The 26,880-nt window shown below is 49.1% G+C and overlaps 2 protein-coding genes across 5 annotated transcripts in view; both read right to left on the bottom strand.

The window, feature by feature from the left end:
* The window catches only part of LOC133062030 (heterogeneous nuclear ribonucleoproteins A2/B1-like), a 69,279-nt gene extending 42,740 nt beyond the window's left edge, over positions 1 to 26,539 (bottom strand). Inside the window, exon 1 of one of the 2 annotated variants that reach the window (XM_061150528.1) lies at positions 26,411 to 26,539. The gene's annotated coding sequence lies outside the window, so the exon portion shown is untranslated. The remainder of the gene's footprint in view (positions 1 to 26,410) is intronic. The other variant, XM_061150529.1, reaches the window with a different exon arrangement.
* On the bottom strand, positions 2,668 to 26,540 carry NFILZ (NFIL3 like basic leucine zipper). Of its 3 annotated transcripts, XM_061150532.1 has the most exons (4): positions 26,411 to 26,539; positions 10,845 to 11,007; positions 8,325 to 8,422; positions 2,668 to 7,998 (listed from the first exon to the last, which is right to left on the bottom strand). In XM_061150532.1, the coding sequence occupies exon 4, from the start codon at positions 7,981 to 7,983 to the stop codon at positions 7,126 to 7,128; it is 858 nt and encodes a 285-aa protein (XP_061006515.1). In that variant the 5' UTR covers positions 7,984 to 7,998; positions 8,325 to 8,422; positions 10,845 to 11,007; positions 26,411 to 26,539; the 3' UTR covers positions 2,668 to 7,125. The 3 variants fall into 3 exon arrangements, with proteins under 3 accessions (XP_061006515.1, XP_061006514.1, XP_061006516.1); XM_061150531.1 differs by lacking the exon at positions 10,845 to 11,007 and having other exon boundaries at positions 26,411 to 26,540; XM_061150533.1 differs by lacking the exon at positions 10,845 to 11,007 and having other exon boundaries at positions 26,415 to 26,452.
* Between the last annotated feature and the right edge of the window lie 340 nt (positions 26,541 to 26,880).

The raw sequence follows: 26,880 nt of genomic DNA, 5'->3' as shown, positions 1-26,880 counted from the left end.
TGTCACCTCCTCCAAGGGAACTTCCCTGCCCTCCGCTGTCCCCAGACACCTCGGCCCACAATCCTCAGCAGCATCTGACATAATCTTGACCTTCTAGTTCTCTCAGTGGTGGTCCTTCTCCTCAAAGGCACAGGCTCTAAAGGACAAGGATGGGTTTCATCCTCTCTGGAAAGTTGTCAGTGACTGGATGAATGACCCGTGTGACGCTGTCCTTTCCTGTCTCTCTCTGCCCAGTAACATAGCCTCAGCTTCCTCTTCAATGCTCAGATTCAGTACAACAGTATTTAATCATGCACCTACTGCTTGAGAGGTCCTGTCCCAGATACTGGGCTCCCCCAGGGGAAACAACAGATGGAGTCCCCTTCCCCACAGCACCTTCATCATCCAGATGGAGGCAGTCCACCTGGTGTCACCTTAAAAACTATTCACAACCTAAAAGTTGAGAGTTATGTTTTATTCAGTGGAAATTTTTAAGACTTTAAATCCGGGAGACAGCATCTCAAATGACCCTGACAGAACTGCTCCTCCGAGGAGGCAGGGGAGGAGACAGGTTATTTAAAAGTTTTACAATAAAAGGTAAGTGGTCTGAACATCAAAAGATGATTGTTAATTAAGGAAAACCAGATATCCCAAGTTAAGGAATTTAGCACGTCTCTATGTATGGGAAGATGCAAGAGCCTGGGGTCACTGAAATCATTCCCTTCTTGTGTATCTCAGCTCTCTGGGGCCAGTATCCTTTGTTTTCACATCTTGAGCTCCCCTGGTGCTCACCATAGGGAGTGGCTGCAGTCACTGATGGCTGCTGAACACGTTAGTTGCTCAGTCATGTCCAACCCTCTGCAACCCCATGGACTGTAGCCAGCCACGCTCCTCTGTCCATGGAATTCTCCAGGCAAGAACATTGGAGTGGGTAGCAATTTGCTTCTCCAGGGGATCTTCCCAACTCAGGGATGGCTGCTAGACTGCAGGTATTCTTCTCCTTCCTGAGTGCTGTTAGGGCTCACTGGCTCACCTTGGAGGGCTGCAATCGCTAATGAACTATGACATCCTTGTTTACTGATATGGCATAAAATATTCCATTTCTCACTGCCAACACAGGATTTAGCTGCAATCAAAGTTGTTACTAGGAGGATCAACTGTTCCTATCCAACTTGCTTATACATTCAACAGATATTTATGGAAAACTTACTGTGTGTAGGATTGACATAAATATTAATATCTGGTATTTTACAGTGGGTGTTGAGGGATAGTCTTTCCTAAGAGGGCAGTGTTTGGGACTTCCCTGGTGGTCTAGTGGACTTCCCTAGCGTCTGAGATGCTGCACTCCCAATGCAGGGGGTGGAGGTTCAATCCCTAGTCAGGGAATTAGATCTCCCATGCCACAACTAAGAGTTTGCATGCTCCAACTAAAGATCCCACATGCTGCAACCAAGACGTGGACAAGCCTAAATAAATAGATAAATAAATTTTTTTTCAAAAAAGTAGTGTTTGAACCAAGAGAAAGTCATTTAAAGACTGAAGATAAATAAAGCATTATAGGGAGAAGTAATAGAAAGGACAGGGACCTGAGGATTTCAAGGAGGAGAAAGTTGTCTATGACACCACTGCAGTGATGAGGGGGCAAAATGGCCCATTCGCTGCTGGCTGTTTGAGGTTAGGCAGCATACAGATAACTGCCCCAAGCCTCAGTTTCTCTGTCTGTTCATGAGGATATAACAATGAAGCCTTTTGCAGATGAAACAAAATCCAGTGCACCGGGACCAGCTCAGAACAGGCAGCCAAGAGATGAGCCTACTTGTCCTGGGTGACACACTCCAGGGAGGTCACAGCCGTTGGAGGGTAGGTGTAAACCTCTGCCTGCTCCACCCTTTGGTCTTGCAGAGCCAGCCTCCCACTGTTGCCAGCTGGAGCCAATTATCTCCAGCTTATCTCCAGCCCTTCCAATTTACCTGAGCCCCCTCCACCTCAGCTATTCCTGCTCACCACCTTGCTGACCTTTCCCCAGCCTCAACAGGTCCTTCATCTTTCTGGCATTGCACCCCTCCCCCCACGCCAACACACACACACACACACACACACACACACACACACACACACACACATGATAGCCCACCCTCTCACACTTGCCCTAAACGGGTTTTTGTGGAAGGCAGTTTTACAAAGCAGAAAAGAAAACCACATGCATTTCCCTTCCATGAATCCTCCTCATGCAGCAGCTTTACCTGCTTCACCCCCTCACAGCTCAGAGAGTGTCGGAAATAGGGATAGATGAGCAACTTGGCAGGGGGCTGGGGGGGAGGGGCAGCCTCTGGCCACCCGTGGGAAGATGAGTCACAGCAAGGCTGTGGTCAGTCACCCCCTTTCTCAAGATGATGAGCCAGCCAGCTCTCCTGTGCTTGTATGGTGGCTTTATTTATTTTCACTCAGTCTCACACACCACAGGATGGAGTGGGGTGGGAAAGAAGGACAGTTATAGCAGAAATACACTCAGAAACTCCCCCAGCACCCCCACCTCACTCAGAGAGGAAACCAGAGTCCTCACCTCGACCCACAGGCCCTGCATGACCTGCCCCCATCACCTCCCTGTCCCCACCTCCTCCCACTCTCCCCCTCCATCACAGCCTCAGCCACATGAGCTTCCTCTATGTTTCACCAACTCTCCCAGCATGGTCCCATCTCCAGACCTTGGCGCAGACAGTTCTTTTCACCAAAGGAGGGGGTCTTCCCCCAGTACACATATAGCTCCCTCAAGTCTCTGTTCAAATGTCACCTTCTCAGCAGGGCCTTTCCTGATCTCTCAATTTCAATTTTTATAACTCACCCAATGCTACCTCTCCCAATTCCCTTACCTCTTTGTTCTCCATGACATTTATCACCACTGACCCTACTATACATTTTTTCTTGTTTATTTCTTTTATATGTCTCCCTCACTAGGCTGCTGGCACTACAGAGTCAAGATTGTTCATTGCTCTTTCCTCAGTGCCTGGAACATGGTATCCAATCAATAAATATTTCCTAAATGAGTAAAGGAATTTTCTAAGTGAATGAATGAATGAACGGTTATGATGACTGAGCTGTAAGTTTAGCCCCAAGCCCCCTGGTGGCCAAAGCAGAAAGGGAAACAAGATTAGTTAGATTCTCTGTGAGGATGAAGGGCTTTCCTGGTGGCTCAGAGGTAAAGAATCTGCCTGAAATGCAGGAGACCGGGGGTTGGATCCCTGGGTCGGGAAGATCCCCTGGAGAAGGAGATGGCAAGCCACTCCAGTATTCTTGCCTGGGAAATCCCATAGACAGAGGAGCCTGGCAGGCTCCATGAGGTTGCAAGAGTCGGACATGACTTAGGGACTAAACCACAACCCAACACAAGATGACACACACACATACACAAAGAGATGGATTAAGCAAAACTTGTAAACATTTATGGGAACATTTAGGAGACTATCTTCATGACCTTGAGGCATGGAAGGATTCTTAAACAAGACAGAGATGTACAACTGCAGTAGAAAAGAAGGATACATTTGGCAACATCTGATTTTAGAACTTTTCTTCAACAAAATCTGCCAGAAAAAAGATGAAAAGACAAATCAGGCAAGAACGCTGCGATGTTCACATGTGACAGAGGATGTATATCTGGAATATATAAAGAGCTCTGAGAAATCAACAAGAAAAAGGTAAATATCCCAGAAGAACAGGCAATTCATAGAAGAGGAAACCCAAGTGGCCAACAGATTTTGGCAAAGATGTTCAGCAGATGAATGCAGGTTAAATTCATTTTACACTCACCAGATTGACAAAAACCAAACAGTTCAGAAAAATCATCATATGCCGGCACACACGGACATCCTCTGCATGCAAAGGAGTATGGATTGGTAATACCACTCAGTGGAACACTTTGACAATGTCAAGGTTGAAGACAAACACCATGCAGGTCTGCAATTTCTCTCCTGGGTATATACCAACAGTAAACTATGGCCCTTGGGCCACTTCTGGCTACACCTGTTTAGGGAAATAAAATTTTATTGGAACACAGCTATGTCCACTTATTTACATACTATCTATGGCTGCTTTCATGCTACAATGAAAAGATGGAGTAGATGCAACAGCAGCCATCCCACAAAGTCAAAAATATTCACTCTGTGACTGCTTCATATAGGAGGAGTTTGCCAACTGCTCTGGGTCACTGCTTCTCCAACTTCAATGTGCATACGGGTCTCCTGGGAATCTTGTTAAAACACAGCTTCTGACTCAGCAGTTCAGGGAGGAGCCTGGGACTCTGCATTTCTAACAAGCTCCCAGTGATCCTGATGATGCTGGCTCATGGATCATGACTTGAGCGTCAAGGATCCAGGTGGCACAGTGTTCCACCAAGATGTGTCTGTTAACCCTTGCAGACAAAGCAGAGGAATGCAGCCTCATCAACATCTTCAACTCATTTTATCTCTGCCCCCAGCATTCACCAATCAGGTGGGCAGAAACTTTCATTCAATATCTGTTGCACATTCAATATGAGCCAGGCACACCCGAAGCAGGAAGGGAATCTCATGCATTGATAGCCGAAGAAATCTCCCCAGCCTACAAGGATGGGTGGAAGAGGAAACATAACATGTGGCTGCACAGTGTCCTAAAATCTGGTCCCCAATTCAATCCCGTTGTTGCAGACATGACCCAAGGGGCCCATGGATGCCCCAGGGTGGAACATGGCACTGGATAGTTCTTACAGCAGCAACTCCCAGGCAGCCACATGGAAGGCTGCAGCTGCCCACTTGTTGTCAGAGGGTAGAGGCCACACCTATGGCCCCAGAGCCCATCAAATGAGTAATTGACATGTCTTGGGTGACTAGTTTAGACATTTGTGCAAGTTTCCACTTGCAAACACTTCAGTGTGGAATACTTCTTCCCTCACCCAGTTCCTGTTTGACACACAGTAGGAGATCAAAAAAATATTTATTGAAAAAAAAATATGTATTTGATGAATGAAGAAATGATTCATATTCAGTCCCAACAGCCATCATATATAAATGGCATTGACAAAAAAAAATTAGTAAAGAGCCAGGTTAGGGTGAAGGGAAACAATTTTGAAGAATGAGAGGACATTTCCCCTGAAGACAGCACTACTCGGGTTGGGAGCATGAGTGCTTTCTAAAAAGGAAAAGAAGAGAGAGGAGTTAACATCTGTCAAACACTTGTGTATGAAGTCCTATGCACACAGTAAATGAGATTTAATCTTCTCAAACCATCTGAGGTAGGTGTGGTGGTCTCTACTTTGGAGAAGAGGAACCGAGGCTCCACAGGCCACCTCCAAGTAGAGGGAGGAGTAGGGGGGGGTCTGAGTGGTCCCCTGTGGTAAGAATAGGATCAGAGGTAGAAGTTTGCAAGCAGTGGGTTCTGGCTCTAGAGAAGGAATGGTAATGGGGTTTTGAAGGGAGTGAGTTCTCCATCCCTAGAGGAATTCAGGTAGAGACTAGATAACCGCTCATCACTGGATTCTTGGAGCCCCTCCTGATGTTGAAATTCTATGACCTGTTTTAGGCAGATCCTTCTCTGGGCTTTTCCAACTGGAGCTGGAAGGTTAAAAGGGACTTGAATGATCCAAGGGCCGCCAACCCCCATTCCCCTGAGTACACGAGGGGTGAGTGAGCTGGGTTCAGACACTTCAGACACACCAGGTGAGTGGACTCACCAAGAGGAAGCACCAAACTACCCACATCTCCCAGAGGTGGTATGCTATGCCCTGACTTCCTTCTTCTGTCTGCTTGTTAGCATTTTTTAACATTTCTAGGGCCAAGCCTGCATTTAAGGCCTCTGTGCATGATCAGCCACAATTATGTGGCATCTTTGTGTTGAGAGCCAACTTCTCTGCACCCCCAGTCTACCCCTTTCTAACAGTGGGCTCTGGCTAAGAAGGGAACAAGCTAGAGCTGCCACTTCCAGGCAGCCCTCCTTCCTGCCTCCTCAGGATCTTCTTGGGAGATGTAAGTCTCCAAGCCCAGGATGTGTACTGGGGCTGAGAGGTCTTCTAAGGTACAAGTAGCCAAAGAGAGAGAGAAGAGTAACATACACACCCTTAGACACTGAGGGTCTGTTCCAGAGGCTCAGGCCGTGATTCAGTGAACAGAGGGAGCCACCTGAACTGGGTAAGTCTGACCTCCACACCAGGTGGTAAGTACACACACCCGCCCCTGCAGGAAGTGAGGGGTCAGACATCCTAAGGTGTTACCTCCTCCTTCAGTATGGCCCTCAGTATGTCTGTTCCCAGTACCCACCATCCCCCTAGAATAGGAACCCCAAAGCCAGAAATGTGTTCTCATGCTTGTTACTAATCTGGGCACTATGAATTGTAAATAAATGAGTGAGAGAATGAATGAATGATCAACTGAGCACATGAATGAGTGATTAAATGTATAAAAGAATTGATGAATGGATAGACATATGGGTAGGTAGATGAATGGATGAATGGATAGGTGTGTAGACTCAGAGCAAAGTGATTGGGTGGATGGATCAATAGATCTAAGGATGGATAGATGGGAGGAAGGGAGGGAGAAAAGGAGGATGGGTGGGTGAGTTGATGTGATTAGATGGCTGAGTGTTTAGATGAAAGAATAGACAGAAGGATGGAAGGAAGGAAGGATAGATGGATAGATGGATGGACAAATGCATAGATGGGTGGATAGATGAATGGGTGGGTGGGTATACGGATAGATTGATGCATGAATGAAAGGTAGGATGGATGGGTAGGTGGATGGATGGGTGGACAAATGCATAGATGGGTGGATGGATGAGTGGACAGATGGACACACGCAAGGATCAGTGAATGGATGGGAGGGTAGACAGAAGGATAGATGGGTGGATGGATTGATGGATGGATGGATGAATGGATAAATGGAAAGAGGAAGAAAAAGTGCCTACCCAAAACATATTTCAGGCAGAATAGGAACCATGGTATGACCCAAGGTCCCACAGACTCTCCTCTTAAAAATCTGGTCTGGACACTAAAAAGTGGATTCTACCCCCAGCCTTGCCCAGTATTTGGAGCTGGGTCAAAGCCAAGTCACTCATACTCCCAGACAAACCCATGATCAGTCCCCACTACACCCTTGCAGGCCTGGCCTTGCCCAGGGGAAGCTTTCAGATGGGGCTCCCATCACCTTCCCAGCCCCAAGGTTCTCTGCTGGAAGCTCGGGACTTGATTCGCAATTTGTGGGGCAGGGAGGCCTGAGCCAGATCCTCCCGGGGATGGTTCTCCGGGACCGGGCAGGCCACTCTGGGAGGCAACCCCATGGGATCAACACCAGGTGTCAGCAACACCTCCGAGGACCCTGAGGCCCGGCACGCGGTGGGTATGGGTGACCACAGCCCCCAGCAGGGCCTGAGCTCTGGTCTGGGGCCCCCATGCCTATCCAGGAGGTGACAGCTGAAGAAGGCAGCTGGCAGGGCAGCCTGCAAGGCTATGTCCACTCTTTTGGAGGCAGGGTCCTGGAGGGACCTGGGAGGAGTGGCCAGGCTAGTCCACCTGTGAGCCACTAGGCAGCGCCAGCATCCCGGAACCCCAGCGTCCAGGGAACACGGTCTCAAGAGGCAGCCGTGGGAGCCCGGTAGAGTCGGGGTCTGATCAGCCCTAGGACTGGGGTCCCCAGGCCAGGGGGAGTCCCATAGCAGAGTAGGCAGGGTCCGGGTCCCACCCGTGGCGGGAAGGAGGCCAAAGCGATGCTTGAGCGCCCGCAGCTCAGCCCTGAGCAAAGCGTTCTCCTCGAGCAGGGCGGCCAGCCGGCCCTCCAGGGCCGCGTCATTGAGGCGGCGCTTCTCGCGGGATCTCTTGGCCGCCTCGTTGTTCTTCCGGCGCTTCTCCCAATAAACCGTGTCCTTCTTCTCTTCCGGCATGAACTCCCGCTGCCGGCGCACGGCCGGACCTCGGACCCGCGCTCCCGGCAGAGTTTTGCGGTGACCCTGGGGTACGTCCGGGAGGACCAAGAGACCCACATCCATGGTCGCCTGGGAGCCCTGGGGGAGGAAAGACGAATTCTTGGACTGGAAACAGGAACCTGCCCTGAATGACTCCTTCCTCTAATTTATCCCGTATCTCCACCACCCCCAGGGGAGGGGCCCAGGATAGAGTGGAAATTGGGCTGGAGAGCCGGGTAGAGGCAGAAAGGAGTGTAGCAGAAAGAGTGGGGAGCTGATGGGATGGTTTGATGTCTGAGGGAGAAGTGGGTGAGGCTGCCAGAGAGCAGAGATTTCTGGCTTAAAAGGAAGCCCCTGGAGTCAGGGGGAGTAGGTTGGGTCCCATATCCTCAGGAAGACGGAGGCTCCTTCCCAGGAGTTCTTACCACTGAGGAGGTCAGCACACAAGCCGAGGGCTCAGTTCAGTCTGAGCTCCAGGGTAGGATTCTTGGAGACCCAGAGAGACATAGGAGGAAAGCCAAACCTAGAAAAAGAGAATGTGTGTCCGTGGAGTTAAACTGAGCCAAGGTGGGGTCAGAAGATAAGCCACTACTCACCTGAAAAGTGCCAAGGTTGTACACCAAGATCTCCATCTGCAGCCAGAGGTTTCCACCTGCCCATCCACCCTACTTATATATATTCATAAGGTCTTCTATTCACCCACTCACTCAGTCATACACCCTTCACCAACCTACCTAGCCAACTCCCATTCCATCCATTCATCCCTTCATCCACCAACCACCATCTATTTATCCATCCATCCCGATCCCATCACTTCATGGCACATAGAAGGGGGGGGCGGGTAGTGAAAACAGTGACAGATTTTATTTTCTTGGGCTCCAAAATCACTGCGGATGGTGACTGCAGTTATGAAATTAAAAAACGCTTGCTCCTTGGAAGGAAAGCTATGACAAAACTTCACAGTGTGTTAAAAAGCAGAGACATCACTTTGCCAGCAAAAGTCTGTATAGTCAGAGCTATGGTTTTCCCAGTAGTCATGTAAAGATGTGAGAGTTGGACCATAAAGGAGACTGAGTGCCATAGAAATGATGCTTTCAAATTGTGATGCTGGAGAAGATGAGAGTCCCTTGGACTGCAGGGAGATCAAACCAGTCAATCCTGAAGGAAATCAGTCCTGAATATTCATTGGAAGGACTGATACTGAGGCTGGAGCTCCAATACTTTGGCCACCTGATGAGAAGAGCCGATTCATTGAAAAAGACCCTATGCTAGGAGAGATCGAAGGCAAAAGAAGAAGGAGGTGGTAGAGGATGAGATGGTTAGATAGCATCACTGACACCATGGACATGAATTCCATCTTCATGGATATGAATTTGAGCAAACTCCAGGAGATAGTGAAGGACACCCATCCATCCCCCATTTGACTGTACAATCCTCTGTCTGTTTCCTGCCCACTCACTCATCCATCTGTCAATTCATTCACTGTTAGCTTTATTTTTAAAGTAATATTGTGCCTACAGGAAAAACAAAAAATAGACAAATTGGACCTCACAAAAATGTTTAAATTTTGCACAACAAAGGACACTATCCACAAAATAAAAAGGCAACCCACAGAATAGGATAAAATATTTGCAAATCATAAAGCTGATATAATTTACAGATTACATAGGTATTTGTATCCAGAATATATAGGAAACTCCTAAAACTAAACACCAAACAACTCAATTCAAAAATGAACAAAGGACTTGAGTAGACATTTCTCCAAAGAAGCTATATAAATGGCCAAAAAGCACATGAAAAGATACTCAGTATCACTAATCATTAGGGAAATGAAAATCAAAACCACAATGAGATACCACCTCACACCTCCTCAGATGACTACTATCAAAACAGCAGAAAGTAGCAAGGGTTGGCCAGGATGTGGAGAAACGGGAACTTTTATGAACTGCTTGTGGGAATGTAAAATGGTATAGCCATTGTGGAAAACAGTATGATGGTTCCTCAAAAAAAAAAAATTAAAAATAGAATTACCACATGATCCAGCAATTCCACTTCTGGTTATACCTGCTAAGTCATTTCAGTCGTGTCTGACTTCTTGTGACCCCATAGACTGTAGCCTGCCAGGCTCCTCAGTCCATGGGATTCTCCAGGCAAGAATACTGAAGTGGGTTGCCATACCCTTCTCCAGGGGATCTTCCCAATCCCAGGTATCGAACCAACCTCATCTCTTACATCTCCTACACTGGCAGGTGGGTTCTTTACCACTAGCACCACCTGGGAAGCCCACTGGATATATACCTAAAAGAATTGAAAGCAGGGTCTCAAAGAAACATTTGTACACCCATGTTTGTAGCAGCATTATTCATAATAGCCAAACGGTAGAAGTAACCCAAGTGTCCATCAACAGATGAATGGATAGGCAGTCCATCCAAACTGCAGAATATTGTCCAGCCTTTAAAAGGAAGGAAATTCTTAAAAGGAGACCCTGCTTTTGGGTATATATCCAGTGTATAAGGCTTCCCAAGTGATGCCAGTGGTAAAGACCCTGTCTGCCAACGCAGGAGACATAAGAGATGTATTTTCTGTCCCTGGGAGTGGCTTGGCAACCCACTCCAGTATTCTTGCCTGGAGAATCCCATAGACAGAGGAGCCTGGAGGGCTACAGTCCATAAGGTCACAAAGAGTAGGACACGGCTGCAGTGCATAAGTATAACCAGTTCACTTAGTTGTACACCTGAAATGGACACAATGTTGAAAATAAACTATACTACAATAAAAAGAATTTTTTTAAAAAAAAGGAAGAAAATTCTGACACATGCTTCAATGTGGATGCAACTTAAAGGCATTATGCTCACTGAAATAACCCAATGACTAAAGAATAAACGCTCCTTTCGTGTGGTTCCACTTATTGGAGGGACTTAAGGTAGTCAAGAACTGTAGCCCACCAGGCTCCTCTGTCCATGGGATTCTCCAGGCAAGAATACTGCAGTGGGGCGCCATGCCCTCCTCCAGGGGATCTTCCCAACCTAGGGCTTGAACTTGGGTCTCTCTCACGGCAGGCAGATTCTTTACCATCTGAGCCACCAGGGAAGCCCTGAATAGTCAAAGCTGTAAAGACAGAAAGTATTGATAAAATTGTGGTTGCTGGGGCTGAGGGAAAGAAGTGAGTTAGTGTTTAACGGATACAGAATTTCAGTTTTAGAAGATGAGAAGAGTTATGAAGAAGGATGGTGATGATGGCTGCACAATCCATGTCAAGTGAATGCATTTAATACCACTGAATTGTATGCTTAAAAATGGTTAAGGTGATAAATTTTATGATATGTGTATTTTACCACACTAAGAATATTTTCATAAAAATAATTTTGTGCCTTTACTAAGGGCCAGGCACCTTTCCATTCATATATCCATTTACTGGTCCCACTCACCCACCTTCTGTTCCTCCATTCTCTCATTCATCTAACACATCCTTCCTATGTGCCAGTCATCCTTCGACAAACCCATGTATTCATCTATAAATCCCTCCATGAGTCCACCCATCCATCCAACTAATAAGAAAGCAATTGATAAGAACTTCCCACATGACTAGTGTTGAAGAACTAGGATGTTAAGAATAGGAGCAGGAGACTTCCCTGGTGGTCCAGTGGTTTAGAATCCACCTTCAATGCAGAGAATGCGAGTTGGATCCCTGGTCAGGGAACTAAGATCTCACATCCCCTGGAGCACCTGCTGAGCCCATACGCTCTGGAGCCCGAGTGCCACAACTCGAGAGCTTCCGTGCTCTGGAGCCCCGCACCACAGCTGGAGATCCTGCATGACTCAACAAAGGTCCCACGTGTCACAACAGAGGCCAGATGCAATCAAATAAAAAAAATTAAAGAAGAGGAGCAAATGGGGACTTCCCCAGTAGCTCAGCAGTAAAGAATCCACCTACAGCGCGAGTTCGATTCCTGGGCCAGGAAGATCCCCTGGAGGAGGAAATGGCAACCTCCTCCAACATTCTTGCCTGGAGAATCCCATGGATGGAGGAGCCTGGCAGGCTACAGCCCATGGAGTGTCAGACACAGCTAAGGGACTGAGCACAAGGAGCAGACAGAAGCAGCAAAGTCGTTAGATTCCCAACCCCCAGAGTGGAACTCAGAAAAGATGCCCCGGGGACACCCCAAGGATGGGGAACCACCTCCTCTACCATAGCCCATTTTCCCATGTTGGTTTTCCTGAAAATTCTGATAAAAGATCTGGTCTCTACTGAACCCCTGGGTTCCCTGCACCTAGAATGTCATCACCTTCTATGATTCTGATGCAAAACAGGGTGAGAGGAAAACCAGAGCAAGGTATGAGCATTCTGACTCAGAATGGGCTCAAGGGAAAAGTGGACATTGAGGGCTGACAATTTTGTTCTAAAAAACCACTGAATAACCTCCATGAGGACAGCATGTGCCTTTTTTTTTTTTTTTTTTTTTTTGGTTTACCATTGTATTCCTGTGCCTGACATTGGGTTCATAGATCAGTTCAGTTCAGTTCAGTCACTCAGTCGTGTCCGACTCTTTGCAACCCCATAAATCACAGCACACCAGGCCTCCCTGTCCATCACCAACTCCCAGAGTTAACTCAAACTCATGCCCATCGAGTCGGTGATGCCATCCAGCCATCTCATCCTCTGTCGTCCCCTTCTCCTCCTGCCCCCAATCCCTCCCAGCATCAGGGTCTTTTCTAATGAGTCAACTCTTCACATCAGGTGGCCAAAGTATTGGCGTTTCAGCCTCAGCATCAGTCCTTCCAATGAACACCCAGGACTGATCTCCTTTAGGGCTCATAGATAGTAGTGGGTAAATAAATATTTGTTGAATGAGTGAATAGACACATAAATGAATAAAAACAGAGTCTTGTTCACACATAGAGAATGTTTGGCCCTCCTGCTGAACCGCCAGTCTAAAACTGTGAAACCCACTTCATCAGCCTCCTTGCTTTGGCCACCAGGAAACTCAGCACTGGGTTTTGAGATGAACTCTAGTGGCTTTCTTGAGTTGGGAATGCAGTTTTTCTCCTCTAATGTTATTGTTTGAAGTTAAGTCTTTTATTCTGTGCTCTTGGCCGTGTTTGAAAAAGCATGGCGGCATAAACAGTCAAATAACAACAGTCCTAGGAATTCTGACCATAATCCTAGACCCACATTTTGCAAAAGTTTATTCTCAAGAATCCCAGTGGCCCAGCTTCCCTGATAGCTCACGGGTAAAGAATCAGCCTGCCATTGCAGGAGACAATGGGTTTAATCCCTGGTCCAAGAAGATACATGTCGCAGAGTAATTGAGCCCATGCATCACAACTATTGAGCCTGTGCTATAGAGCCTGGGAGCCGAGATGCAACTACTAAGCCCACTCGCCCTAGAGCCCATACTCTGCAACAAGAGAAGCCACTGAAATGCGCAGACCAAGCACTGCAACTAGACAGCAGACTCCACTCACCGCAAGTAGAGCAAACCCCGGGCAGCAACCAAGATCCAGCACAGCCACAAATAAATAAATGAAACTATTTAAAAAAAAAAAAAAAAGAACCCCAGTGGCCACAGTGTTCTGCCAAAAAAAAGAGATACAAATATATTTGAAAAATATTGCGTTCTTTGTTCTTATATGAAAATCACAAAGACATGAGAATCATTAAAGGCTCTAACGAGCCCTGCAAAAAGGTTTAACTTGTGTTTGACTTGGAAGTTCTCAAATGTATTTGGCCATGAAGTATTAACTTCACAAAACACCTTGGGATATATATTCATTCACTCATACAACATTGTGCCAGGTTCTAAGGTAGTTACTGGGACAGCAGAGAAAAACTGAACAGTCTCCCTGCCCTCACAAAGCCAGGAGATGACGGGTGTCAAAGGCATATCCCAGGACCCTGGGACCAGCGTCTGGAGGGCACTATTCTGGCTCAGGGGGAGAGGATGGGGGCCAGCTGGACTGGAAAGGGAGGAGGACAGCCTAAGGGTCATCTAAGCCCAAGTCAAAGCCAGCAGATGCCCAGGGAAGAAGGCGGTGCGTGGGCTGGTGGTCAGCTAGAGGAGGAACCGGAGGCTCTCACGCTAAGCCCGTGAGGCCAACAGGGTTCAGCTTCACTGTGCGGAGTCCCCTCCTCCCTGTGGCTTGGCCAGAGGCCCCCCTAACCACCACCCCGACACCTCCACAGGAACCCAGAGGGAGATGGGGCAGTAGATAGCTCAGCTGCCTGAGTTTATTTAGAGAAGACACAGCAAGCGCTGGGCTGGGCCTTCCTGTGGTCGTGGAGGAGGCGCTGGTGGGGGCGGGCAAGTCAGGGGACACTTCCCATGAATCGGCCAGTGAGGGGACGAGGAAACCGGAAAATCTCCCTCAGAGATGGCCCAGTGCAACTCCACCCCAGCCCCACCACCCTCCACTGACTCCCTGACTGGTGGCAGTTAAGGCTCTTCTCGGTTCCCCCAAGTGACGAGGAACTCATTCACTAAAGTCAGCCGCTGCAAGGCTGGGTGATGTCTCAGAGTCAAGGTCTTTCTGACAAATACCATATGGTATCACCTATATGTGGAATCTAAGATACGACCCCAATGAACTTATCTGCACAATGGAAACAGACTCACAGACATGGAGAACAGACATGTGGTTGCCAAGGCAGAGGGGTGGGGGACGGAAGGATTGAGAGTTTGGGATTGCCAGTTGCAAATTATTATAATACGGGATGGATAAACAACAAGATCCTACTCTAGGGGCTTCCCTGGTGGTTCAGTGGTAAATATGGGTTCAATCCCAGGTCTCTAGAGTCTGGGAGCCACAGCTACTGAGCCCATTCACCTTAGAGCCTGTGCTCTGCAACAAGGGAAGCCACGGCAAACCAGAAGCCTTTACGCCAGAACTAGAGTAGCCCCTGCTTGCCTCAACTGGATAAAAGCTCATGCAGCAAAGAAGACCCAGCACAGCCAAAAATAAAAATAGATAAATAAAAAGACATTTTTTAAAGATCCTACTGTGCTTGCCTGGTGGCTCAGATGGGAAAGAGTCTGCCTGCAATGCAGGAAACCTGGGTTCGGTTCCTGAGTCAGAAAGGTCCCCTGGAGGAAGGCAAGGCAATCCACTCCAGTATTCTTGCCTGGAGAATTCTATGGACAGAAAAGTCTGGTACACTATAGTCCATGGGGTTGCACAGAGTCAGACATGACTGAGTGACTATCACTTTCACTTTTCACTGCATACCACAGGGAACTATATTCAGTATCCTGTAAAAAAAAAAAAAATCATAATTAAAAAGAATATGAAAAAATATATGTGTATAACTGAGTCATTTTGCTGTAGAGCATAAATTAAACACTGGAGAAGGAAATGGCAACACACTCCAGTATTCTTGCCTGGAGAATCCCATGGACAAAAGAGCCTATCAGGCTCCAGTGCATGGGTTCACAAGAGTTGGACAGACTGAGCGACGAAACCAGCACCATAAATTAAACACAACATTGTAAATCAATTATACTTCAATCAATTTTGTTTAAAAAAAAAAAAAAGAAGAAGAAGAAGATAAAGAAGGAGAAGGGGAAGAAGAAAGAGGAGGAAGGGGAGGGGAAGAAGGGGAAGAATGAGAAGGAGGAGGGGGAGGTCTTCCTGGTACAGAGCAAAATCCACCTTCACTAGACTTTTTCCCTGTTAGAATGTGTTCTCTGTGTGAGTGTTCGAGAAGCTTCTCTCTCCGGCCCCTAAGGATTTGATGAATTGACATTCACATTCCTCTACCCCTATTCCAGTCTCTAAGGAAAGTGGTAATGTTTGCTGAGCACCTACTGCATGCCAGGCATACGCAATATCTTACTCTGCACTCACCACCACTCAAAGAGAAACGCTCAGTTATTATCCTCATTTGAAAGATGAAAACAGCTGAGAGACCCAGTGACTTACCTGAGTCAGTCACCTGCCTCCAGGTGCGACAGACACTAGAGCCCACACTTGAACACATCAGCTGACTCTTCCTGGCTTGTCCCCTGCTTCTTCCACTGAGGACAGAGTTTTGAGTTTGTTTAGCACCTCTGAAGAATAGAGGTCGGTGTCCACAGAGGAAAAAGGGGTCCAGGTACGGAACAGCTGGTAACGGGCAGGGCTGAGATGAACATCCAGGCTGTCAGAATGATGCACAGGACGGACAGAGGAAAGAGCTTCAGCCAGTTCTCCCTGGGTTCAGATTCTCCCTCCCAGCTGAGTGTGTGGGGCAAGTCCTGTCACCCCTCTGAGCTTCCAATGCCTCATTTAAAATGAAGGTAATAGTGGTACCTACTTCATTAGCTCTACAAAGAATGAAATCATATGTGTGAAGAGCCAGTACATAATAACAGTACAAAATGAGTCACAGGGCTGTTTTTTATTTGATGGTGGTGGTAGGGTTAGAATCCTCTCCCACTAAGCTTCTGCTGCCAGACCCTAATGGTTATCTGAGTTGAAAATACCCACACAAAATGGAAAGATTCACAGACCTAGAAGACAGACTCTGGTTGCCAAGGAGGAGTAGGTGGGGGAAGGAAGGATTGAGAGTTTGGGATTAGCAGACACAAACTATTATATATGGAAAGGATAAACTCTTACAGTCCATCCAACACAACGGTATCAGTTTATACCATCCAACACAACGGTATCAGTTTATAGATGATGAAATTGGACTTCCATTCAAGACAGCAGACCAAGTATACACAGAGACCTCCCTCGTTCCTCCTCCAAACACTTGGACAGAGAAGCGCCAACGTGAACCAGAGATCAAAGCAGAGACGCCCAATGACAAGGATGCCCCCACCCACGGACGTGTAGGGCCCCCTAATATATGACGTCAAGGACACACATTCTCAGAAGACACAGAGGACGGGGGAAGAGATCCTGAAGAGATGAGGAATTCACAACCACTTCATGAAGTTGCCACAAACTCCCCAACTGGAATAATTTACATCTGCAGAAACAGAGATAATCAGGGCAATCTTCAAAGACTTTTACAATGAATAGATAAAGTGATTCAAAAAGATAAAGGACGGAATACTAACCATAAGACCAGAACAGGAGGTTATAAAACAAAAGGAAGTAGATATTTTAAAAGAATGAATTGCTCAGCTATGAAAAATATAGTTACTAAGAAAAAAAAAAAACTCAAGACATGGGTTGCCTAGTAGAAGCAGAAACTGAGATCCAGATTTGGGAACAGACTTACCAAGGTCAGATGGAATTTTAGTGGCCAAAATGGAACTAGTACTCAGAGCTCAGCTTTGAAAAGCCCAGAACTGCAGTCTAGCTCAGGACCTGAGCCCTGAGGCCATCTATGACTCTCCAAGAGTGTTCTATGGCTCCCCTCTCTCTCTTTTCTGTTTTGCTTTCCTTACCCTGTGTTATAAGGTTGCTGCTGAGCTGAACTTCAAAGTTCCTTCCTGATGAGAAGCAGGGCTTCCATTCTCTGACTGGGCAGGGTGGGAACGAGGGGTATGGAGCAAAGCACAGCCCTCTCCTCCCAAATTAGAATTTAATTAAACAGAATCTGAATGTCAGAAGAGGAACAGCCAGTATTGGCCATGGGATGCTGGTCTCTGAGCCTCTGATTCTTCATCCATAAAATGGGTTCATTTTGCCGACAAAGATCCATCTAATCAAAGCTATGATTTTTCCAGTAGTCACGTACGGATGTGCGAGTTGGACCACAAAGAAGGCTGATCACCAAAGCATTGATTCTTTCAAATTGTGGTGCTGAAGAAGACTCTTGAGAGTCCCATGGACTGCAAGGAGATCAAACCACTCAATCCTAAAGGAAATCAACCCTGAACATTCATTGAAAGGACTGATGCTGAAGCTAACGCTCCAATACTTTGGCTACCTGATGCGATGAGCTGACTCATTGGAAAAGACTCTGATGCTGGGAAAAATTGAGCACAGGAGGAGAAGAGGGTGACAGAGGATGAGATGGTTGGATGGTATCATTGACTCGATTGACATGAATTTGAGGAAACTCCAGGAGATGATGTAGGACAGGGAAGGCTGGCATCCTGCAGTCCTTGGGGTCTCAAAGAGTTGAACAGGACTTAGCAACTTAACAACAACAATAAAAATGGGTTCAAGGGACCCTATCACATGCAGATGTTTTGAGAATTAAATAGTAAGTTGTGTGTACAAGACACCTGACATGTCCAGATGGTCTCACACAGAACACCTTCCTGAAGCTGAGCAAACTCCTTCTTTGAGCCCAAAGACACCCCAGGTAAGAACAAACTACAGTCACTTGGGTCTCAACCACCAAGACAGAAGAGAGAAAAAAGTTTGAAAGGAAAATTTTAAAGGTGAGAAAAAGAAAAAAAAAAGATGAATCAAAGAAGAGAGAGTAAGCCCATAAATTCCCCACCTATGTGGCCAAAAGGAGCCCACAAGCTGTTCCCTTGTTCCGTGCTAAGTGGAGAGCTACAAATGACCACAAACTCTCCAGTGGGTGTAAGACTTCTTAATACCTACTGGCAAGAGGTGGCATTCATGTGGGTGATGCATCTCCGGAAAAATGGTTTGCCCCCATCCCTTATAAGAGGAATACTCATTTGTTTTCATTTACACAATGAGATACTGTTTTTTTCCAACTGAAATTGGCAAAGATTTTAAAAAACGATAAAACCCAATGCTAGCAAGGATGCGGTGAGATATGCACTTCTATATCTAGAAGGCGGAGGTGTCAATTGCTTCCTGGCAAAACAGTTAGGCAATATGAAACACAGTTAGGCTTAAACCGTGTCTGAGGAGTAAAAGTGCCCCTTTCTTTCCACCTGGACCACTGCCTCAAGCATCTCCCTATTTTGCCCTCAGTAGCCCCAATATCCCTCCTCAAATACACCATTCCAGCCAGTTACAACCTCTTTCATTTACTGAAAAGATGTTCTCTCATCTCTACATGCTGTTCCTTCTGCCTGAAACATTCTTTCTCTTCCCTCACCAATTCCCTGGCCAAATCTTATTCATCCTTCGGAACTGAGCCTAGCTGTTACCTCATACAGGAAGCCCACCAGACTGATCCCTTTATCTAGACCAGGAGCATCTTCTGGCTCCCCGTACCCAGGGGCTTTCACCATCACCTCCACAGGGATCACTCTTGAGTCTGCCTCCCCATGTCCACAGATCTCCAGAATTTGTTGCCCTTCAACTGATAAGTTGTGTCTGACTCTTTTGTGAACCCATGGACTGTAGCCCACCAGGCTCCTCTGTTCATGGGATTTCCCCGGCAAGAATACTGGAGTGGGTTGCCATTTCCCTTCTCCAGGGATCTTCCCTACCCAGGGATTGAACCTGTATCTCCTGCATTGGCAGGCAGATTCTTTATCACTGAGCCACCAGGGAAAACCCAATCTCCAGAACAGATGTTCAGTAAATGCAGGAGGAGTGAAATATTTGGAGAAGGGGTATGCTCTGTGTAGTCCCAGAAGGCAGAGAAAGGACCACAGAGAGGGAGAAATTTTTCTAAAAATTCCAGCAGAGGCTATCTCGAGTGGTAATGAGCTACCTGTCACAAGAGCTATGCAATTGGGGGGGGGGGGGGGCGGGGTGTTCAGAAACTGCTTCTGTCAGTCCCTCTCTCTGACTTCTCCACCCTTCCCTTCCCAGATTCAGGGCCTGGGGATCAAGAAGGCCAGATTCAGGGCCCCGGGATGCCTTCCTCCCCAGGCTGTTCATGCGGCTCTCCTCTGACTCGGAAGGTGACCCAGGGAAGAGAGGATTCACAGGGGCTGTTCCCACGGCCCTAGCGCAGCGCAGCCGATTCCACCCAAAGAGTCGCAAGAGGCTACATCCTCACAGGGTTCAAGGCGGCGAATGGCGCCTCTGGGCCGCGCACTCTCACTCTGAGAGAACCTACTTCACAGAAGCTCCAGCGAAACCCACCTCTAAAACCGAGAACCCTGTGCGGGAACTCAGATTTCAAGGCGAAACAAGCAAGGCACTCTGGTCTGCGGCCGGCCCTCCCCTCTCCCCTCCCGGGGCGCAGGGAGTGGCCGGAAGCCGTTGGTACCTCTGCGCCCAGCCCACAAGCCCAGCTGGAGACCCCGGAGCCAGGACCTGGCAGGAAAGGGGCGGGGAGGATGGGGGAGGGGTGTCAGGAGCCAGGCCACGGGTTCGATCCTTCAGGTGGCAAGGCACATATCCTGACTTGACACAAATTCCTGGTCTTCGCCAAGCCTGTCTATTCACCTGTCAAATGGGTGCAAGGTTGGTGCCTGGGTTGGTAAATAACCCACGTACACACTTAGTCCCAAAAGGTAGTGGGTGTTGTTTGTCAACGCCAAGAGCTTCAGGGAGGCACCCAGGTCCCACGGAAGGGTGTGGGGAGGGCAGGGAGGGTGTCTGATCCAAGGGCAGGTTGGCTGCCTGTGAGTGACGGCCCAATGTTAATTCACCTCCTGCAAGTCACATGGGAAAAATCCACCTCTGGTACCTAAAGCCTTCCGCCCCTGGCCAGACAAATCCCTCACGCTCTGCCTCCCCATCTCTCCAGCCCAAACCAGAGCAATCCCCAAAACAAGAGGAACCCCAGCTTCCCGGTGCCTGGCAGGCTGGGGTCTGGCTGCTGGGAAGAAGCTCCAGCCCGGAGGTGGTGTCCCTGGGAGGGGCTGAAGGCACCTGGCCTCAGTCACCACTCACACCATGTCCAGCCAACGCCAGGACCCAGCCAGCCCCTGGTCCCACTCAGCCTCCTGCCAGGAGGGTCTCTCTTCCAGGCAGCCAAGTCTGCAAATGACTCTGCAGGTGGCCAGACCCCACCCAGGCCCACCAGGGCCTACACACACCTACACTGAGCCTAGGAGCTCTGACTCCCCTGGCTCACCCTGCTCTAGCCGCACAGGCCTCCTCACTTGTTCCCCCAACACACCAGGCCCGGTCCTGCCTCAGGGCCTTTGCACAGGCTGTTCCCTCTATCTGAAATGCTGTTCCTCCAGACACACACGTGGCCCCTCTCTCACCTCCTAGTAGTTCCTCAGTTCCTCAGCAAGATCTGCCCTGACCCCCCCCCCCTCCCAGGTTAAACTGCCACCCACACCCCCATTCATTTTCTCTCTTGCTTTGCATTTATTGGATGAACTTATCACTCCTTTCGTTGTTGTTCAGTCACTCAGTCGTGTCCGACTCTTTGCGACCCCATGAACTGCAGCACACCAGGGTTCCCTGTCCCTCATCTCCCAGAGCTTGCTCAAACTCATGTCCACTGAGTCAGTGATGCCTTCCAACCATCTCGTCCTCTGTCGTCCCTTTCTATTGCCTTCAATCTTTCCCAGCATCAGGGTCTTTTATCACTCCCTTATTATAACTTTTTTTTTTTTTTTTGGCCATGCCATGCAGCATGTGAGGTCTTTGTTCTCCAACTAGGGGTCAAACCTGTGCCCCCTGCATCTTGCCTTGGAAGCATGGAGTCTCAGCCACTGGATCACCCAGGAAAGTATCTCCCTTACTTTTTCATTACTGACTGATTTGCTTAGTGTCTTTCGGTTTCTAGAATGCCAGCCCCTGGGCACCCTTCTCTGTCCCCAGGGCCTACCACAGCACCTGGCATGCAGTATGTGCCGAATAACTATACATATAACTATTTATTGAGTGAATGAACCAACGTGAACAATCTTGCTTCATTCTCATAGCTTCCCTGGAAGTCAGGTTCTCCCGTTTTTTCCACAGAGGCTCAGAGAGGTACAGTGTCTTGCCCAGAGTCACCCAGCAAGTCATGGGTGATCTGGACCCTGGAGCCCACTCTCTGGAGCCTAAGAGACAGCTGGGGGTGGGGCATGGGAGGTCTCAAGACACCTTGAGATTGTTACACGGCTCCTGGCTCAGGATTCAGTGTCTATGGAGCCCCGGGGCCTTGGTCTCCCTACTGAGCCAGGCCCAGGAGCGTAATGAGACCAGCAGCTTCCGGCCCTGGGAGGCCTGCCCTCCAGGTCAGGGGTACCTCTCCTCCGCCATCTCTGCAAGTGCCCTCAAAGCAGAGACACCCCACTTTCCCAGCCCCCACCCAGAGCTGGATACTCTGTGCTTCCCAGGGACAGGCTGGAGCTGTCCCTGGGGACCTCGACACAGGCAGTGACTGGACCCTGTGACTTCTCTGGGTTCCCCAAACCCTCGCTGGCATCATCGGGGGCCCTATTTGGGTGCCCAACCCTGCCTGTGCTAAGCATCTTACAGCCACTATCTGTTGGAGCAATCTCTTTCATCACACAAATCAGATTATGCCACTTTCCAGTGAAAAACCCTCAACGGATCAAGACCAAAGCTCCCACGCCCCACCCGGGGACCCTGTGCAGTCCAGATGGAGCTGGTCCCCTCCAAGCCCCCACCACACTGGCCTTCTGACGTCTCCAACCCACCACAGGGTCTTTGCATGTGCGGCCCTTCTGCCCAGACCACTCTTCCTTGGTTCCCCTGCTTGCCCTGTTCTCATCCTAGGATTGCAGCCTCTCTGAAAAGCCCTTGCTGACCTCCCAGGATAGTTCATGTCCCCTGCTCTGCACCTACTAAAACAAGGTGTTTCTGCCACTTAGCATTTATCACATTCACTTATATAATTCATTGGCTCACATCTCTCTTTCTCCTTTGAGACCAGGGCCTGGGTTTCTTCTCCCCAGTGTTTTCCCACCCCTGGGCCAGGCACGTAGTAGGCACTTGATAAACAACTTGTCGAATGAATGAGTGTATGTACTGAATCCTGGCATCTCTCCCAGGCTTCCATTCTACCAAGGCTTGATCACCTGAGGCAGTACTAGGACTCCTGACTTCTCTTCTGCAAAGCCTGCCCCACCCCCAACCCCACAGCATCCTCTCACCTCCCACTCCTGCTTTAGGACAGTGGTTCTAAACCCATGGGATGTTTGTCAATGTCTGGAGACATTTGTGCAGTCTCCTCCCCTGCACACAAGGGGAGGGTGTCTCTGGCATCTAACGGCAGAAGCCGGAGATGCTAAACATACTATAAAACACAGGACAGAAGACTGTCCGGCACCAATGTCAATAGTGTGTGTGGAGAAACCCTACTTTAAGGGAGGTGCCCACATCCAAGCCTGATTTATTAAGACCAGGTAGGTCTGGGACTTCCCCGGTGGTCCAGTGCTTGAGAATCCACCTGCCAACTCAGGGGACACAGGTTCCATTCCTGGTGTGAGAAGATCCCACGTGCATTAGAAGCCACAACTACTGAAGCCACGCATCTGGGGCCCGTGCTCTACAACCAGAGAAGCCAGCACAACGAGAAGTCTGTACACCACAATGAAGAGTAGCCCTTGCTCGCCACAACTAGAGAAAGCCCGCACACAGCAACGAAGACCCAATGCAACCAAAAGTTAATTAATTAATTTAAAAAAAAAGCCACCGGGTCTTGTCCCAGGGGCTATTTTATTGGATCAGCAGTGGCGCTGGTCTGGTTGGAACTCTGTGCTGTGCTGTCCCTTAAGTCGTGTCCGACTCTGCAACCCCATGGACTGTGGCCCGCCAGGCTCCTCTCTCCATGGGATTCTCCAGGCAAGAATACTGGAGTGGGTTGCCATTTCCTTCTTCAGGGGATCTTCCTGACCCAGGGATCAAACGCATGGTTCTTACTGTCTCCTGTATTAGCAGGTATATTCTTTTCCACTAGCGCCACCTGGGAAGCCGAGGGCCCCAAGATAAAGCTCACCTGGACCCAGCATCCCAGGTGGCTCAAGTGATAAAGAATCCACCTGCCGATGCAGGAGACACGGCTTCGATCCCTGGGTCAGGAAGATCCCCTGGCGGAGGAAATGGCAACCCACTCCAGTATTCTCGCCTGAAAAATCCCATGAACAGAGGAGCCTTGCAGGCTACAGTCAGTCCATGGGGTTGCAAACAGTTGGCTACAACCCAGCACGTAACAGTGGTGCTGGTGATAAAGAACCCACCTGCTAATGCAGGTTAGACGGAAAAGACAGAGGTTCGGTCCCTGGGTTGGGAAGACCCTGGAGGAGGAAATGGCAACCCACTCCAGTATTCTTGCGTGGAGAATCCCATGGACAGAGGAGCCTGGCAGGCTACAGTCCATAGGGTCACACAGAGTCAGACACAACCAAAGTGACTTAGCGTGAGCATACGACAGCAGGCACATGCACCCAGCTTTTGTGTATCAAAAGACACTAGCCACAGAGTAAACAGGCGACTCACAAATGGGAAAAAACATTTGCAAATCATGTATCTGATGAAGGATTAATGTCCAGAATATATAGAGAACTATGATTCAACAACAAGACTCAATTTTAAAAATGAACGAAGAGCTTGAAAAGACATTTCTCCAAAGAAGATAAATGGTCAATAAACACAGGAAAAGATGGTCAACATCAATCACCATTAGGGAAATGCACAGTAAAACCACAATGAAGTCCTGAAACTAACACAACTTTGGAAATCAAGTATACACCAATAAAATGTAAAACAGAAAAAACCACAATGAGAGACCACTTCATACCCATTAGACTTCTATCGAAAGACAGAAAATAATAAGCTGGCTAGGGTGTGAAGAAACTGGAACCCTTGTACCTTCTTGGTGGGAATGCAAAATGGTGCAGCCACTGTGGAAAACAGTCTGGCAGTTCCTCAAAAAATTAAACATAGAATTATCATATGATCCAGCAATTCCACCTCTGGGTATATATCAAACAGAATTGAAAGCAGAGTCTGGAAGAGATAGTTGTACACCATGCCCTTAGCAGCATTATTCATGATATCTAAAAGGTAGGAGCTACCCAAGTGTCTACTGATAGATGAATGGAAGCATGACAGGGAATCCACACATACAATGGAATATTATTCAACCTTGAAAAAGGAAAGAGATTCTGACACTTACAAAACGTGGATAAACCTTGAGGACATGATGCTCAGTGAAAGAAGACAGACACAGAAGGACAAATAGTCTGATTCCAGTTACAGGAGGTGCCTAAAAGAGTCAGATTCATAGAGGCGGAAAGTAGAGCCCCTGTGGAGACAGGGGCTGGGAGAGGAGACCTTTTATAAGGTGAAAAGAGTTCTGAAGATGGATGAAGTTTATGGGACAAAGCTTGCCCCAGGGTGGGAGAAGATCTCTGAGACACAAACCTCCAGCCCATTTGCTCCAAATGAACATGCGATTCCACACTCCGTGCCCACCATTAGCCCCCGGGCACCTACTGTGGCCAGATGGTAGCCACATCATCAAGCGTGTGGATCACTGTGGACTACGGTGGGACAGAGAAAGAGGAGGAGAAAGAGATGGACAGATGAGGCAGAGAGGGAAGGAGAGACAGGGCAAGTGAGAGAGCTGATGGCCACCAACCCACAAGCTGCAACCCCACACTCCACAGACCCCAGCAACCAGCCACCCATATCTGCAAGCCGCCCATATCCATCCTCCACAGCTGCTGGAACCTCATCGCCAACACGCCAGAGCCCAGGGACCCTCAAATCCTTTCAATAACTGGCTCCCCACAGTTATTACCTAGTCAGACCCCACAGCACACCAACCCTGAGCACAAATACGCACAGGTCTGCACTGCCTCTAGAGCCACCTCACCACCAGATCCCAGAACACAGCCGGACTCCTGAGAAACAAACCTGACCCTCCCCTACAGCCAGACCCCTTACAAGACCACCCAACAGCAGACCCTCCCTGGTCCCTGAAGCAGCCTCTTCTGAGACCTCAATGCCCCACCCACGTTCTTGGGTCCTTTATGGATATGCATGGAGTCTGTGTTTTTTCATCGCATTAGAGCTGACCAGGCTACAGCTAGCCAGACATCAGCCATCAGCAGTTGCACCATGTGGGGGACAGAGTCTGGGTTTCGGGGGGTCAGCAACACCCACAGAAGGAGCAGAGACACACGACAGGAGGCCAGGAGCCCTGTGATGGGAGAAGCAGCAAGAAGCGAGGAGAAAGGTGGGCTTCGGGAAGAAGTTGGCTGCAAAATGGCCCCCAAAGCGAATATCAGCCTCATTCAGGGTCTGAAGCCTGATGCCCCCACACCCGGCTCCGTGGGGCCTGATCCTGGACGCCGCCTGCACCAGGCAGCCCTCCCGGCCCTTTCACCAGGACGACACCCTCCACCTTTGCTCCCCCTCATGGGCAACAGGGGCAGAGGAGGCAGAAACTAAGAAGGGAGAGGAAGGGGACCCTCGGATGGGGGGAAGCCTGTTCTTCCCCACCCCCACCGGCCGGAGAGTGGGGACTGAACGGGACAGAAGGGACAGCGGCAGACAGAAAGAGACACCAGGGCAGGGTCACTCAGAGAAACCCGAGGAGCCACAGACCCCCAGATCCAGAGACCCAGAGAGAGAAAGAGAGGGCGTGCTAAGACAGGGAGAGACTCATTAAGTGCCGGCGCCAGGTAGAAAAGCTGTCAGAGGGAGAAATCTCAGCCAGAAAGGACCTTGTCCAGAGAGGGGCTGAGATGCCAGGGGGAGGTGGTCCCTGTGTGGGTTCCCGAGCCCCCTCACCAACCCGGTCCCGGGACGTTCACCAGCCTGGCTGGGCCACTACCTGCCTGCGAGGATCACCTCCGGGTCGCAGCATCCGCGGCGAGTCCCCCGTGAGCCACATCGGCCGCGCGGGGCCTCAGACTCCGCCGCGGAGGAGTCAACCAGGGCTTCCGTTGAGGCGACACCCGGCCGCTGCCTGCAGTTAGTTCGTGGCTTTCCCTGCAGGGCTGTGCTCCCCCACACACCTGGTGTCTGCCCAGAGAGCAGGTGCTGGAGGCTGGCTCAGGCTGGGGTGTGGGGGAGGGCTATCACCGGGGAGCAACAGCCCCACCCGGAGGGCACGCAGGGAGGGGGCACCCGCTGATCTAGCCACGGGAACCAAGGTTGGAGAGAATATAAGGCTGGGCAAAGTTATGGCCTCTCACTTTCAGCCCCTGGAGACTCTTCTAAGTTAGATCAACGGGCACCCGATCTACCCGCGGGGGCACTCTCCTGCTCAAGCACCTTCTGTGGCTCCCCAGTGCCCTGCAG

The sequence above is a fragment of the Dama dama genome, chromosome 9 (genome assembly GCF_033118175.1).
Source record: "Dama dama isolate Ldn47 chromosome 9, ASM3311817v1, whole genome shotgun sequence".
Lineage (NCBI taxonomy): Eukaryota > Metazoa > Chordata > Mammalia > Artiodactyla > Cervidae > Dama > Dama dama.
The sequence above is the reverse complement of the archived record's forward strand: the minus strand, read 5'-3'. Positions and strand labels throughout refer to the sequence as shown.